This window comes from Anser brachyrhynchus, assembly GCF_964034855.1.
Source record: "Anser brachyrhynchus genome assembly, chromosome: 1".
In the NCBI taxonomy this organism is placed as follows: domain Eukaryota; kingdom Metazoa; phylum Chordata; class Aves; order Anseriformes; family Anatidae; genus Anser; species Anser brachyrhynchus.
In genome coordinates, this window is record NC_137694.1 from 16,794,329 (window position 1) to 16,810,255 (window position 15,927).

General features: G+C 50.9%; 1 protein-coding gene across 5 annotated transcripts in view; it reads right to left on the reverse strand.

Moving 5' to 3' along the window:
• Positions 1-3,744, reverse strand: part of CELSR1 (cadherin EGF LAG seven-pass G-type receptor 1) — a 166,589-nt gene extending 162,845 nt beyond the window's left edge. For 3 of the 5 annotated variants that reach the window (XM_080602471.1, XM_080602474.1, XM_080602470.1), the window contains exon 1: positions 9-3,743. In XM_080602471.1, the coding sequence (XP_080458597.1) occupies positions 9-3,198 (3,190 nt within the window). In that variant the 5' untranslated portion in view covers positions 3,199-3,743. Of the gene's footprint in view, positions 1-8 lie in introns of all 5 variants that reach the window. The other 2 variants (XM_080602472.1, XM_080602473.1) reach the window with 2 other exon arrangements.
• Positions 3,745-15,927: the final 12,183 nt, after the last annotated feature.

The following is a 15,927-nucleotide window of genomic DNA, read 5'->3' on the forward strand; positions in this document are numbered from 1 at the left end:
TTGCTTACCTGAGACCGACACTTTCATGAGGGCTTCCAGGGGCCTGTTGTTGTCCAGATCTCGACTGAGTTTGAGTTCCCCAGTGGCAGAGTCCAAAAGGAGCAAGTTTAATTCGTTGCCTTGCACAAAGGTGTAGGCCAGGCTGTCAGACACATCGGGATCGTGAGCAGGGATCTTGCCAATCACGCCAGAGGGGAAGCTGTTGGACTTGTTGGTCACGTAGTTGTTGAAGAGGATCTGGAAGTCCTGCAGCACCGGCGGGTTATCGTTCTGATCCAAGAGGCGGATGTGCACGGTCGCCCGGCTCACAAGAGGGGCCGAGGTGGCCTGCACCACAATCACGTACTCTGTCCGGCTCTCGTAATCCAGGTCCATCAGGGCTGTGAGGTCTCCATTCAGCAAGTCTAGCTGGAAGACCTCGGGGATGTTGCCCTCTACTATCTGGTACATGATCTGTGCGTTGGTCCCCTCATCGGGGTCAGCTGCGCTGATTCGTGCCACAATAGAGCCCACGGGGCTGTTTTCCTCCACAAAGATGTCAAATTCATCCTTCTCAAAGACAGGAGGGTTGTCGTTGATATCCAGCACAGTCACTTGGATATCCACAGAGGCTTTCAGGGGTGGGCTGCCCCTGTCTACAGCAAAGGCCCGCAGGCTGTAGACAGCCACGTTCTCACGGTCCAGCTTGCGCAGCGTGCGTATCACTCCAGAAGTGGGTTCAATGTAGAAGTCTCCATCTCCATCATCACCACCTTGGAATGTGTAGAGGAGACGGCCGTTGAGGCCCGAGTCACGGTCAGTGGCAGAGAGCTGCAGGACGCTGGTGGAGAGTGGTACGTCCTCAAAAACGGAGCCCTGGTAGCGGTCGCGCAGGAAGCGGGGTGCATTGTCATTAGCATCCAGGATGAGGATCTCGACGTAGGTGGTGTCCGATTTCTGGGGGATGCCGTTGTCGTGGGCTGTAATGGCCAACGTGTAGGAGGCTTGGTCCTCGTAGTCCAGCTCCATCAGGGTGGTGATGGTGCCGGTGTCGGGGTCGATGCGGAACTGGGGGATGTTATCATCCAAAATGTAAGTGATTCTCGCATTCTCGCCCGTGTCTTCGTCGGTGGCACTGATGGTGACAATCGAGGTGCCAATGGGCTTGTCCTCACTGACGCTCACTGTGTAGTGGGAGCTCTGGAAGACCGGGCGGTGCGTGTTGGCATCTGTGACGTTGATGAAGACCTGGACAGTGTCAAAGCGAGTGCCGTCAGAGGCAGTGACTGTGAGCACATACTGCCTTTCCTGCTTGTAATCCAGGGGCAAGGCCAGCGTGATCAGCCCCCCTCCGCTCTGACTGGTGATGGCAAAACGGTTCCTCGTGTTGCCACTGGTGATCTGGTAAGTCACGACACTGTTCACGTCCCTGTCCACTGCCGTCAGAGTCAGGACGCTGCTGCCCACAGCTGCGTCCTCGTTCAGCCTGAGGTGGTACACCTTCTCAGTGAAGGTGGGGTTGTTGTCGTTCACGTCCAGGACAGTGATGGACACGCTGGCCGAGGAGGTCATGACCGGCACGCCATGGTCCCTGGCCTCCACCCCAAAGTGATAGTTCTCCACAGTTTCTCGGTCCAGCTCTGCGGCCACCGTGATCCACCCCGTGCTGTTGTTGATCTGAAAAGGGAACCCCGAGTCACCCGCCGTGGGGGCACCCCCAGCGGGCGGTGCCATCTCTATGAGTTTGTACTCCAGGCGCGCGTTCTCCCCAGAGTCCGCATCCACAGCCTGGATGTGCAGCACCGAGTAGCCCAGGGGAACGTTCTCCAGCACCGTGGCCTGGAAGGGAGTGCTGACAAAGATGGGGGCATTGTCGTTCACGTCCACGACCTGCACCGACACCATGCCGCTGGAGTTGATTAAAGGAGGCCTGCCCCCATCCTGGGCTTTGATCCGGAGCGTGTACTCCCGAATAGTCTCGTAATCCAGAGGGTTGATCAGGTCGATGGCACCGGAGAAGGAGTGGATGTAGAACTGACCTTTGAGGTTGCCACTCACGATGCTGTAGTGCACCTGGGCGTTGCTGCCCCGGTCCCGATCCGTGGCCTGCACCTGCAGTATCTGGCTGTTGACTGGGGCGTCCTCTTGCACCTGGACCAGGTAGCGCTTCTCGCTGAACTGGGGGTAGTTGTCGTTCTCGTCCTCGACCGTGATGTGCACCATGGCCGTGGCGCTGCGTGGTCCTGGATCCTTGCCCTGGTCGTTAGCTTCCACCACCAGGTGATACTCAGAGACCTCCTCGCGGTCCACCGGGGCTCGGGTCCTCACGACGCCCGAGCGCGGGTCGATCTCGAAGACCCCGTCGCCCGCTCCCGGCTCCAGCAGGCGGTACAGCATGTTGGCGTTGGCCGGGGCGTCGCCGTCGGTGGCGCGGATGGTCAGCACCTCGTAACCCACCTCCAGGTTCTCCCGGATGCTCTCCCGGTACTCGGGCTGCTCAAACACCGGCTCGTGGTCGTTGGTGTCGCTCACGGTCACTGTCAGGTAGGTGGTGGCCGAGCGGCGGCGCGGGGAGCCGTGATCGGAGGCGGTCACCTTCAGGACGTGGGTGTCCTTCGTCTCCCGGTCGAGGCTGCGGGCGGTGACCACGCTGCCCGTCTGGGCGTCGATGGAGAAGTAATCGTTGGAGCGCTCGTCGAAAAGCGCCTCCATGGAGTACGTCAGCCGGCCTGCTTCCCCCTCGTCGGGGTCCTGGGCCCGCAGCACGATGACGGCCGTGCCAGCGGGCTCGTTCTCGGGGATGGACACCTGGTAGCTGGGCAGCTGGAACTGCGGCGGGCTGTTGGGGCTCCTCGCCCGCCGCGCTCCCCGCCGCCCCCAGCTCTCCGCACCGCTCCGGGGTGCCGGGGGGCAGCCTGCCGAGACCCCCCCGGCTGCGGGGGGCTCGGGGACGCCCCTCCGCCGGGCTCGCCGCGGGCAGAGCCCCCCACCTCGGGGCTCGGCGGGGCCGGGGGCTCGGCGCAGCGCGGTGCCCGCAGCCCTCAGGCTCCCGGCGGGCGGCAGCGCGGGGGGCTCGGGGGCTCGGCGCCCCGCAGCCCCCGGGGGCAGGTGGAGGAGCGGGGCGGTGCGGGGCGGCCGCAGCTCCCCGCCGCCCGCCGGGGCCAGGGCGCAGAGCAGAGCGGCCCAGGACACGCAGGAGGCGGCGGACAGCCGCGGCATCTCCGGGGCTCAGGAGGCAGAGACGGCGGGCAGGGGGCTGCCGCACAATCCATCCACCCGCCGGGCTGCCCAGCCGCCCTCATCCATCAGCCCCGGCCGCCGCCGCCGCCGCCTCCCGGGCTCCTCGGGCGCCCCGTCCCGGTCCCGGTCCCCGTCCCGTTCCCCGTCCCCGTCCGCGGGCGGCGGGCTGGAGAGCTCCAACTTTTCCACCTTCAACTTTGAAGTGAGTTCAAAATGGCTCCTCTCCTCCTCCTCCTCCTCCCGCTGCTGCTCCCGAGAGGGCGATTAGCATAAACCTGCTGCTCGTCTCCTTCTCCAAAAAAAAAAAAAAAATTAAATACCGAAGCACTCCCCCCTCCTTTCTCCTCCTCCTCCTCCTCTTCCTCCTCCTCCTGCTAGGGCGCAGCGCCCCCTCGGCGGGGCCGCCCCACGAACGGCGCGGTCCCGCGTGGTCCCTGCGGCCACCCCGTCCCCTTCCCGTCCCCGTCCCCGTCCCCGTCCCTTTCCCCGTCCCCGTCCCGTCCCCGCAGCTCCGCGGCGGCGCGGGGGCTGCCCGGGGCGGGGATTCCCGACGGCCCCGCCCGGCCCCTCCCGGGTGGGGGCCGGGGGCCGGATCCTGCCCCCGGGGGCTCCCGCCCTGCGCAGCTCGGCGGCGGGCTCCGCGCCCCGGCTCGGCTCGGCACGGCTCGGCTCCGGGGGCAGGAGAAGGGAGAAGGTGCCCAGGGTGGCCGCGGAGCGAGCGGCTGGCTTCCCCGGGCGGCAGCCACCTGTCGTCTCGGGTTTGTCGTTTAAACTGAAATTAAAGTGACTGACAAATAAACAAATGCGAATAAAATGTATAAAGAAAGAAAGAAAAGTGGGATCGCTTTGCAGAGCGAGGGTAACTCCGGTTCCCCCCAGCCGGAGCTGCGCTGTGCGCTGTGCGCCTTTCCCAGGGCTGCCGCTTTGCTGCGGAGCAGCAGGTAGGACCCGGAGCCTTCAACTAAAGATTTCTTTGGGGCGACTTCAGATAACGCACGAGCTGCAAAGTCGCCCGGCTTGTGGGCAGAAGCAAAGCCAAAGCCCAACATTTCGCTCTTGCCCCGGCGAGCACGGTGTCGCTCCTCTCCCTGACTTTCCGACGGGCACTTTCCGTCGCTGTGTTTGCGATATTCCCCTTGGGTTTGCAATGTTCCCGCTGGGTTTGCATTATCCCCGTTGGGTTTGCAATGTTCCCGTTGGGTTTGCAATATCCCCGTTGGGTTTGCAATGCATCCCCGCGGCTGCGGCGTCCCCTGGTGGGGGCGGCCAGAAGCGCGCAGGTTGCGCGCCCGCGCTGCCAACCGCAGCAGAGGGAGCAGGGAGCTGGGAGAAAGGAAAAAAAATGGGCCACAGGTGCCAAAAAACGCCAGCAGTACCAAAAAAGCGATGGCCCAGTTACAGAGAAAGCCAGCAAGAGGCAAGCAAGAAGACGCCGAAGGTGGCACGCTGCGCTTCTGCGATGCACTCTGCCCCGTGTAGGCACGAAGGCAACTTTTAGGGCGAGCTGTTGCTCTTCGGATTAGGCTCTTTGAGATTAGGCTCTTCGGTACTCACGAGAAAGCCGTGGAAATTAAAAAAAAAAAAAAAAAAAGAAAAAGAAAAAGAAAAAGAAAAGATTCTTTCAACTGCTTTTCATCCCCGGAACTGCATTATTTCAAGGAGGAGGGAAAAAATGGATTATTGCCAATATGTCTGTCAGGAAATAAAAAAAAAAGCTTTATAAATTGCAGTTTTGGAAGGTGTTTAGCTGATTCAGCTTTACTCCAGCAGATTTTTTTAATGGAATTTAGAAGCTTAGTTGCCTTTCCTGATCCTCTGATGAAAACAGTAGTTCATGAAAAGGAAGAGGAAGAAAATAGGTTCAAAAGGAATTAAAAATAACTTCCCCATTATCACGTTTGAGTGCATGTCGTGGTGCCTTTTATGCTCACAAAAATCAAACAACTCACGCTGTAATTGATTTAATTCATATCAACATTAACTTGGCATCTGGATAAAAAACACCCTGGTGTTAAGTCTATATTTTTCTCTCTGCATTTTCTTCATGCAATACTTAATGCCCACATCTTGGGGGAAAAAATAAAAAAAAAAAAAAGTTTTTGTTTCAACACAATCCTTCTCTACAGGTTTTTAAATGTGAGCTCCAAGTACTTGTTTCAGGAGTTTTTATTAGGTTAAATAGATCCACAAGAAAAGAATGTTTAAACTTTTTTCTTCCCATTTTATTGCAGTAAGAGGCAACATCCAAGAGTCTGGAAAGGGAAGATATTGTAAAAGCATTTGTATGAAACTAATTATGAGCATAATTACACAAAATCCTCTGTTCTGCTCCTTTTGTGTTACTTGCCCGCTTCTTTCTTGGAGCCACTTGCCGAGCAGTTAATTTTCTCTTGTTTATCTGACGTTTCACTGTTTTCTCATTAATTACACAATTCCTATTGTTCCGGAGCCCTTTCACGCATTCTACCACTTGTCATATAATTGTGCCATAAAAATGCATTTCAAATGCTAAGCAGCAAATACAGTATTCAAATGTCGGCTCATTGCCCTGCTGAAAGGAGTGGCTTATTTAACACATGGCGACTCAAATCTTTTCAGAAAATGGTGAAATGTCCCTGCCTGTCCCAATACTGCTCCGTTAAAGCTGGGGTCACCGCTTGGGCAGGGGTCAGGCCTGGACCCATCCCTTTTGGCTGCTCTTTCCATGGGGTCTTGCTTCCAGAATGAGTCGGAGACTGTAACGGTGAAAGCCAACCGTTGGTATAGGAAACTCAAGGTGGGGATGAAAATCAGAATTATGTCTCATGTTTTAGCTGGCAGGTTTTCAGCAAAGGCTGATCCTTCAAAGAAAATTAGATACTCCCTTTGGGTCTCATTCCTGGTATTAACTGTCCTTTTCTATAGAAGGAATCACACCGACATCAAGACGATGGGAGACTTCCATAAAAATATGTAAGTGGGCGAGGTTTTGCCTGACCCTTTGTTTTCTTGGTACCAACTGATGACATGTTCATTTCACGGTTCAAAAAATGCTCTGTTTCGACTTGCCTGGGAGTGGAGTATTTCAAGCTTCTTTCCAAAGTGAATTTAAAACAAAACTGAGATGCTAAAAAAAAAAGATTAAAAAAAAAGAAGAAAAAAAAGATAGCACTGTTACCCAGATCCATTCAGTGCTCAGCTCTACAAAAAATAAACTAAACTTCAACGGATTTTCTTAAAACTTGAGGTTTACAAGAGCAGGAAAGAGACCCTATGAGTAGTGGGGAGAATTGCTCATTGTTTTAAGTTCTGCTGTGAGATCTCCAGACCAAAGGAAGAGGAACATGGAGCTGGAGTTGCCTGTGTCTAGGTCTGACAACAGTTTTTAAGGCTGATTCAGCATAACATCCACTTTTGCGAGGGAAATTGTTCTCTTGTTGCAAGAAACTGGAGCTTTTCTCATCTCAGCCCATTAGAACATCAAGGGAATGCTTAAAAATTCACGTACACTAATTCTGTGTTACAAGCGGTTCACTTTTTTTAAGAGTAAGAATGGTGAAAACCTTTATGTCATGGGATTTTTCAAGTATAATGCAAACAGGCAACGTGTGGCGTGCCCCCCAGCACTCAGTGGTTTTATCTGCCTAATTTTTGCTTGGGGAGGGTCTGCACATATGAAAAATATCCTCAGGTTTAGGCATCGGTGCAACACAAGCTATATCTTGTACAGCATCTACATGTACATAATGTTAAACATAAATTTATACCTGTAACTTGTATTTATAACTGCATTTACTCACTTTGCAAATGCCCCGGTGATCTATTCCTGCTAAAGTAACGCTCTGAGAAAATAATCTTAGAAACCACAACAGCCAGCCATAAAGCAGCCTTTAACCACACTTTATTCATCAACCTTCTAATTTTCCAACACCTGGAAAGAAAATACAAGTTTTGTGCCATACGTGAGGAGCGCATAAAGGTAAGTTCTGGAGGGGAACATTATTTATCATCTCGGGTACAACTAACAACACATTAGATGTGCAAACAAAGTACGCCTGAATAACAAATAACTTGCTAGCTTTTAGGCCACCTGTTGGTGGTTCCTGATACCTCCTGCTCTGGGGGTTCAGGCTGGAAATGAGGAGACATTTCTTCTCAGAAAGAGCAGTCAGGCACTGGGATGGGTTGCCCAGGGAGGTGGTGGAGTCACCATCCCTGGGGGTGTTCAAGGAGAGGTTGGACGTGGTGCTTAGGGACAGGGTTTAGTGGGTGACATTGGTGGTAGGGGGGTGGTTGGACAAGGTGATCTTGGAGGGCTTTTCCAACCTTAATGGTTCTGTGATTCTTTGTTACCCAGGATCTCACGCCAGCACAGACTGGCCTGCTGGGAACCCAGATGAAGTCTAACAAAGAAGAGAGAGGCGAGCTGGGACGTGACACCTGCACTGCTCCCTGTGTGCCCATGGCAGCCAGAATCTGTCCCCGGCGAGGAAAGGCACCATGTGGCGTGTGTTAGGAGGCCACCTGCTGCCCGTAATGTCCCCACCACGCGTGGTTGGGAGCCCCAGGCTGATGCTGACCGGCTCCCCGCTGGTCCTCCACAGCTGGGGCACCACACGAAGGTCTCCTCCTGCCCAAAGCCCCAGCAAGAGACTGGGACCCAGTGCGGTGCGCCAAACTGGTCTGAGCACCAGAGCTGAGTGCCATGAAGAGTGGTTACCTGTGGCATCACTCCAGTAAGTTCAAGCTGGATAAAGCCAGCATTTTAGACAATTGCTCTAATCGCTAGAAAGAAGCATGACAGAAGTTGCTGAATGAACAGGCATTTGGGCCTCTAACTCCCATGGGAAGCTGTTCCCTTTCCAGTCCAAGGAGTCTCATATGAGCAAAAGTTATTACTTCGTTCCCCTTTCATCTGAGTTTATTTCGAGAACTGAAGAATTAGTTGGAGCTCCATGAGATGAAATCTGAACCTTCACCTATTACAGTGAACCACACAGGTTTGGAAAGGGTTCAGAAAACAATTTTGTTGCTAACAGTAATTATTCTTAAAGTCAAGAACAGATTCCAAAATGCTGGGATCCTTCTTGCAGGAACGATGTTCAAGGCTTCTTGGCTGTGTGTAGCTTCTATTGTGTAGCGAGAGGAGAAACAATTTGGAGCTCTTAGGCAGGGAGTTTGCTTTAGCCTATCATATTGCTGCTTCTTTTAAAATCCTCTGTGGAGATAGCAGTGATTCGGTGTTGTAACTTGTTTATTTCCTTAGACTTAATACCATCCATTTATAATTTACCCTAAGGAGCTCAGCTCCACCCTTCTCAAATACTGTAGCCTGTGAATTTCCTCACTCTAAATAGGTTTGGTATTCTTTCCCCTCACTTACATTAGCTAAAGATTCAACTAGTTAAAACATGCAAACAGACAAATACACCAATAGAAGAGCAAATCTCATGCCCAGAAATTGCACGGCAGCTAAGAGCAAATAAAAGCTGAGTGTGGCTCTACTTTGATTTATGGGAAAACTGAGGCGGTGAGGAGGCGAATGCATTGTGAATGTAGTCCTAAAAACACTCTGTAACAGCAGAGTATGCCAAAACAGATGCTCCAGTTTAAATAAGAGATGTGGAAAGCCCTGATTCATAGATTTGTATGATTTTCTTTCCTCAGAACCGTAGGATCATTGAGGTTGGAAAAGACCTTCAAGATCACCAAGTCCAACCATCAGCCTGACCTACCGAGTCCCACCACTATACCACGTCCCTCAGCGCCACATCCCTGTGTCTCTTGAATACCTCCAGGGATGGGGGCTCCACCAATTCCCTGGGCAGCCTTTTCCAGAGTCTCATGCTGTGCAACCAGGTACAAAAATCAGCTCTGGTGGCTTTGCCCAAGAGGCTCAGGTGAGTTTGCTGAGGGAGCAGTCCCTTCTGCCAGCCCAACTAAACGAAGGAGCAGCACGACAGATGTGCTTGCTTTGTCAGCTCCTGATATGTAATCGGGGGATTAAGGGACTAGTTAATAAGAAAAGAGTGTGGAAGACAGGCATATTTACCTGGGCTAGGGACTGGAATGGGCAGGAGTCCAACACTGCCTTGCAGATATTGTGCTCTTGTGGCACAGGAACATCAGGAGCAATGAGGTGACACGTAAGAGGGAAACTAGACTGAATATTAGGGTCCCAGTTCTGATGCAGAGGGGTTTCTGCCTATGAAGCAGCCTCCCAAAGGAAAGAGCAGAAGCACTGCGCAGGACTGCACGGTGTATTCACAGTGTAGGCATGCTCTGCTTTTGCACAGGGTATGGATATTGGTTTTGGTTGCTCTCAGTTTCTCCCCTAATAATTCCTAAACCTCTGTTTACCCTTTTGGCACCAATTGATACCAAAATGCTGTTTTCCAGATATTTGAATGTTTCCAAAATCTTTTTTTTTTTTTTCCTGAAGTAACTAATATTTTCCTAACTCTTTTCTGGCTATAGCATTACATTAGTAGCATGTATTATTATGGAGATAACATTAGGGTTTTCCCACCATTTGCCATGACTTTGTGCTTCCCGGTGCAGCATCGCCTGCCATTATGTTGCCCATTCAGTCAGCACTGCAAGATGCATTGTCACCCCTCCAGAAGCAGGTTAGATTTGATAGCATCAGATTCAACCATCCTGGGTGTAATTTCTGTGCCATCCACACACCCTTCTGTCCCACTCTTTCCTGGAGAAGGGGACCGCTGCTCTGCAGTAGAGCCCCCTGCTGCCTTTTCCCATGAGCTCTCCATGCCCTGGCTGCACTCAGACACAGAAACCTTTACACAGGAAAAAAAAAAAAAAGGAATTTCTTGCAAGTCTTTATTAAAAAATGTATCTAAAGAACGTCTGGTGGAGAAGCATGAAGGCAGGGTGAAAGCCAAGGCACCTTCAAATTGGTCTGAACTGCTGCTTTCCAGAAATTCAACTACATTCAAAGACAAAGTGTTGCAGGCTTTTATGGGAAGAAGCACGCAGCTGTAATGAAACACTTTCAGGCAGGGGATTAGTCACCTTGCTGGAAAAATAAAATCATGGCCCAAAATGCTTAACATGGGGATATGAAGTCAGCGTGGCAGGTTGCTCATACAACAGCAGTGGCTGAGACCTTGTGGTTGTCTCAGCAAAACACCAGGAGCGTGACGTAGGTGTCCAGCACCTCTCCTAATCGCCGTGTTTCTGCACAAGGCGTTACGGCTCTCGCTGTTTCCTCCCCTTTCTCAATGTTATTTCACACCCAGAGTTTGATGGAAAGGGATTGTCCTGGTTTCTAGTCCTGGCCTAGAAGCTCACCTTGTACCACAATCACCTTTTCATCTTTTTTTTTTCCAAGAAGCTTAGAAAGAGCCTTTTTTTTTTTTTTCCTTCTAGATGCATTTGGCCACGTATTTCTGTGTGTTCAGCATCATCCCTGTAGCCTAACACCTTTGCATGTGAAAAACTAGAAAGTGTTTGAAAAGCCAGTATGAAAAATTGCTTTACAAAGCATCAGCAGAACAGACCCCCGGAGCCCATCTGCTCCAAACCCTGCCCAAGCAGGGCCACCCCCAGCAGGCTGCCCAGGCCCACGTCCAGGCAGTCCTGCAGCCTCTTCCAGCAGCCTTTATCCATCTCAGGCTCGGCACGTATCTGCAGATCATGTCTCTGGCTGCTGGATTTCTTCAGCAATCACTCAGTATCGTTTCATAAAGGAGAGGAAGAACATTCGCACTCCTAATGAATGTAGTTGTCATCACTTGTCAGTTTCGTGCTCTGAGGTCTCAGTTAGGTAGGGTAATTATCTTTATATTTATATATAGGTAATTATAATCTGGGAAACTTTCCAAATTCTTCTTTTAAATGAGATTGGTCAAGCCTATTTGCAGAGACTGGAGCCCCGCTGCGCCAGCATCCTGTGGCTGCATGGAGGTGAGGAGACAGGCTTTCTTCCTCAGGCACCACCACAGGTCATGCCTTCTTCTCCTGGCACCCCCCAAAACACCCTTATCTTCAGACATTTTGGCCTGGAAGCTGTAATCAGGGAAGAGGACAAAAAGCCACAGGTTACACAGGCTGCAGAGTGGGACCTGCGCTGCCAGGCTTGTGCTCCATCCCTCCCGCTTCTGGCAAGCTGTTTTCCCACACTGGCACACGCAGCCCCCACAGCCCTCAGGAAGATGAGAATCCCAAAAGACAGTTTCTCATGGTGTGGCTTTGTCTTCAAATCCCACCAGTGTTCCCCACCTGCCCCTCCAGACCTGACCCACGGATATAAATGCTGTCTTGATGGTTTGTCTGACCTCAGGGGAACAAAATACATTTTCACGTGCAAGAAATCCCCCGAGAATATTTCTGAAAAATCCCCCTGGGGCATTCAGTATTGTCCAGCTGCTGTATCTACAATTAGCTGCACCTTCTGCCATAGCACTTCAGGGAAACACAAGGCACCCCGTGCTTCTGTGTGCCATGGGTGAAGAGCGGGGACTCCCAGCACCAGCCCTGCTACTCGTGCAGGGAGCACCGCCGTGGCACCACGAAGTGCTCATTGCCATTTCCACCCACGGTGCCAAAAAATAAAATGTTTTCTGAGCTACGAGGAGGCTGGAAGACTCACAACTAAAAATATTCCCACAGTTGCCACTGTCAGTGTTGAAAAAGGTTGTTCTGAAAGTTTTAGCAAGCAAAACACGCTGTCAGCACCAGCAGGGGCAGAGAAGGGTCCTGGGCTGTTCACGGGGCACAGTGTGCTGGGTTTCTCGTGGGTGGAATTTGCTGAACACTAATGTTGTATTTGGGAAAAGGGAAGCATTCAGACTTTTTGTTTGGAAGAGGGAATTCACACTTCACTTTCTCACCTATCATCTCAGCCTAGGGATGCCAGAGCATTTGTACATGGTGTAGCTGGTGGAAGCATATTGCCCTGTACCTGTGTCTTAGTCCAAAACAACAAGAATTTTTCCCTGTACTAATCCATGATCCCCATCTGCTGTACTGTGATTCTGCTGTACTGTGATACTGTGTGGTATGTTCACCCCTAATGCAGCATTCTTCTAAAATACAAAAGAGAAGGGGTCAGCCTTGCTAATGCATTAGGTAGGAGCTTGGTGGCTATTAGAGTACATTAAATGTAACCTCTGCTCTCAGGTGAGATCTGCAGCACCTCCTCCTTGTCCCATGCAGTGGAGGGATGTGTTGTTTTTCAGGTTTTCTGCTTGTTATTTTGTGGAGTGTTTCCTTGCCTCGTGTCCAGTGGTGCTTGTGGTGAGCAGCATTTTGGTTTTGACGAGGCGATGCAATGCAGACTGTGTCTGACGTGGACAAGCTCAGAGATATGTTACCTGCTTTTTTACCTGCCTTGGTATTAGGCTTACCTAGCTAAGGGAGCCAGATCCAGCCTGATCCAGAAAATCTTCCTAAGTGATGTTTGTAGCTGAAAGAAGAATTTGGTCTGCTGTGCCTAGGTCCTGGGTCAGGGCCAGGACTGAGGAGCCAGCAGTGTGCCCTTGCCACAAAGGAGGCTGATGGCATGCTGGGCTGCATTAGGCAAAGCACAGCTGGCAGGTCGAGGGAGGAGATCCTCCACCTCTCCTGAGCCCTGCTGAGGCCACACCTGGAGAGCTGTGCCCAGTTCTGGGCTCCCTGGCACAAGACGGTCAGCCTGCCCTCTCTTCTGGCCACCTGAAATCAGGACATATCGAGATACGGTGCTGCTGTAGGAACTGGCTGCTAACTGGAAAACGGCAATAATGTCACAGCTTGGCAGGTTCGTTACCCGGTATGGAGCTTATGGGGATGGCTCTCAGCGATCTGGCCGTGCCAAGCCAGCTGTCCTCCCGTGACACCCACCCAGTGCTCCTGGAAGTGCCAGAAAGCTGCCCGGTGCCTTTGCTTCCCTGCTCTTCACCATAGACATGTCCTTCCCTGGAACGGATACAGAGATCTCCTGTGGATAGCGGGGTGATCCAAGAGATGTGGCTCCTAACCCGGCATTTTTCTGCGATTTTCCCTCTCTCTGGGAGTTTGAATCTGGCACTGGAACTGCTTCGGGGCACGAGCTTGCAGCCACACACCGCTGATCAGAAGCAGCTGGCATGTCAAAGCACAGGCAGACCTCACCGGTGGTGTTTATTTAGATTGCTAAATTATCCCTTGACAGTTGTGCTAAGTGAGATACGCAGGGATGCGATAATCACAGCTGACAGGCTGTCTGCTGGCAGGTCTGAGCCCAGCTCCCTTGTGCCACTTGGATTGCCACCACATTACTCCTATCACTGCCACTGGGAGAGTTCATCTGACACCCATCAGTGTATCAGAAAGCCATACAGAGCCATCCTGCTGCTCTGGGTGCTGCCAGAGGCTGGCCGTGCAGCACCATGCCCGTGGTGGGTGCTCAGCATCCCTCTGACTGGGCCTGCCGAGAGCTGGCGCACACCACAGGCCGCAGTCGGGGTCTGGTGCTGCGGAAGCACTGCCCGCCCCAAAACATGGTCTGACTGAAGGGTGCTGGTGGATGGGACCTTCTGGTGGGGCAGTGCCCGTGAGTCGTGGGTGGATAGGAGCTTCTGGTGGGGCAGTGCCCGTGAGTGGCATTGGCCTTGCCCCTGCGCACGTGCAGCTCAGGCCACGCCAGGTTTGGTAAAGTCCTCTCAAAATGAGTACAAGGTGTTGTTGATTTTAGGAATAATTCGTATTGATTATCACCCAAAAACACACAGACCAAATGAAATGATTGATACCATCACTGTGAAGTCAAGCACTCAGGTGCTTGTCACCTGGGCTGTGTCAGAGTTAAGGTGACCCGTGTACGCCATGCAGCTTCCATAAGTACACGCATGACGGTGCAAACATCTTTGCTCCTAGATTAAAGACAAAACCCAGCAAAACCAAGGATTACAGGTGGGAGGAACTACTGTTCCAAACTCTATATTCTGAAACAAGGTGAAGAGGAAGCCTTAATTCTGGCATTTCATTAGCTGCCAGCTCTCACTTCCATGACTGTGGCGTGCCGCCATTTTGTTGATCCGCACAGCAGCATGCTGCAGTGTTCCAGGTCAGCACTTGTTGCACACTGTGGACTTAATCACTGAAATAATTTCAGCACTCTCACATTTAGTTGAAGCTTTTCTGGATGTTCTTCTCTCTTCCTATCATGGAGCCTGTAGACAAACAGCTCCTGCTGAGGTTTTAGGTAGAGTACAGTGATGTGTGCTCCAGCAAAAGCTTCACAGCCTTTGGGGTCTTTTTTAATTGTAGAAAGTACAAAGAAGAAGCAGACCAAAGGGCCAGCTTGCCCATTTCCCTGTCTCTGACAGCAGGCAGTAGCATGTCCTGCAGGAAGAGCACAAGAAGAGGACAGGCCCATACTGGTGCTTCCAGAAGGTGCTGTCGGACTGCAGCAACTTGTGGTTCAAAGATCTCCTGACCAGAAATTATGCTTGTGTTTTTAATAGCACCACATTGATCTTTTCCCTATCTTTTTCTTCCACAAATATGTCTGATTGCTTTCCGAACTGTGCAAACTTCAGCATCCCGCTGCAAGCCGTTACAGTGCTCTGTGAAAAACCCTCCCCTCTGAGGGATCAGTGCTCTCTGATCCCTTTCTTCACAGTGCTCAGAACTTCATGAGTCCTCCTCAAAATTTGTTTTCAGGGTTTATGGTTGTGATTTTTTTTTTTTTGTATTTCTAATGTATTTGCCATGGGATGAGGGTCCAGAACTGCATGTGGTATTTTGATTTGCAATGTTATATCAGGTGGTGTCTCTGCATGTTGGAAGGTAGAACCGTGTTTTCTAATGGGTTTCACTTAAATTTATCTGCACTTTATCTGAAAATTTCATAAGCCATTTTACTGTCCTGTTTCTGGCTATGCTGAGACCCTTTTGCAACTTCAGAAGTAATTTTCATCCTGATTACTTTGGACAGCTTCATGCACTTGACCAGTTTTGGCTGTAGCCCCTGAAGGCTTACTATTCATCTGATTTTGCAGAATTTTTAAAAAATCAGTTGGTCAGAGCAGCTGTAGCACATCCCAGAGCAGGACGCCAGCTGGGATTTCCCTTCCCTGCAAACACTGCCTGCCTATTCCCTTTTCTGTTTCCCATTTTTTGCCAACTGCTTGCTCACATTTAGGCACCCCCTTGTAATCCATGGCAGCATCTTTACAAGCTGTTGAAGGAACTTTCCCAACGCCTTTTGAAAATCGACGTGACTGCATATCCATAGATATGTGAGTCATGACTGCTCCGTACTGACTCCGCACTATAAATACACCATATTTATTCACATATCCACAACACAAATCCTATACAACATTTTTTTTTTTTCAACAGACTGTGGAATGGGCAAAAGTGAGTCCAGAGATAGCCATAGCTTAGCGTGGGTTTCATGTTTCTATATATTTTCTTCTGATATATTTTCTTATTGCAGAATTCCCACCAAAAGAGAAAAAAAAAAAAAGAACCATGCATTTCATCTTTCAGCCACTAGGTAGAGGCAAAAGCCATTGCAAAATACTCACCCAGGAGGTAATATAACAGTATTTCCAAAAAAAACGCTCTATTTGACATCAAATGAAAGCTTCTGGCCAATCTGTCTTCACAGTTCTTAAAATAGGTCTGGCCAAATTCGAATATAAAAATTAATTTTGAATCTCATTAGCTCTGTAGTCAATTAGTTAATTAGAAAGCAGTTGCAGACAATCTGTATGAAGAGCACTCTAATTATCCCTT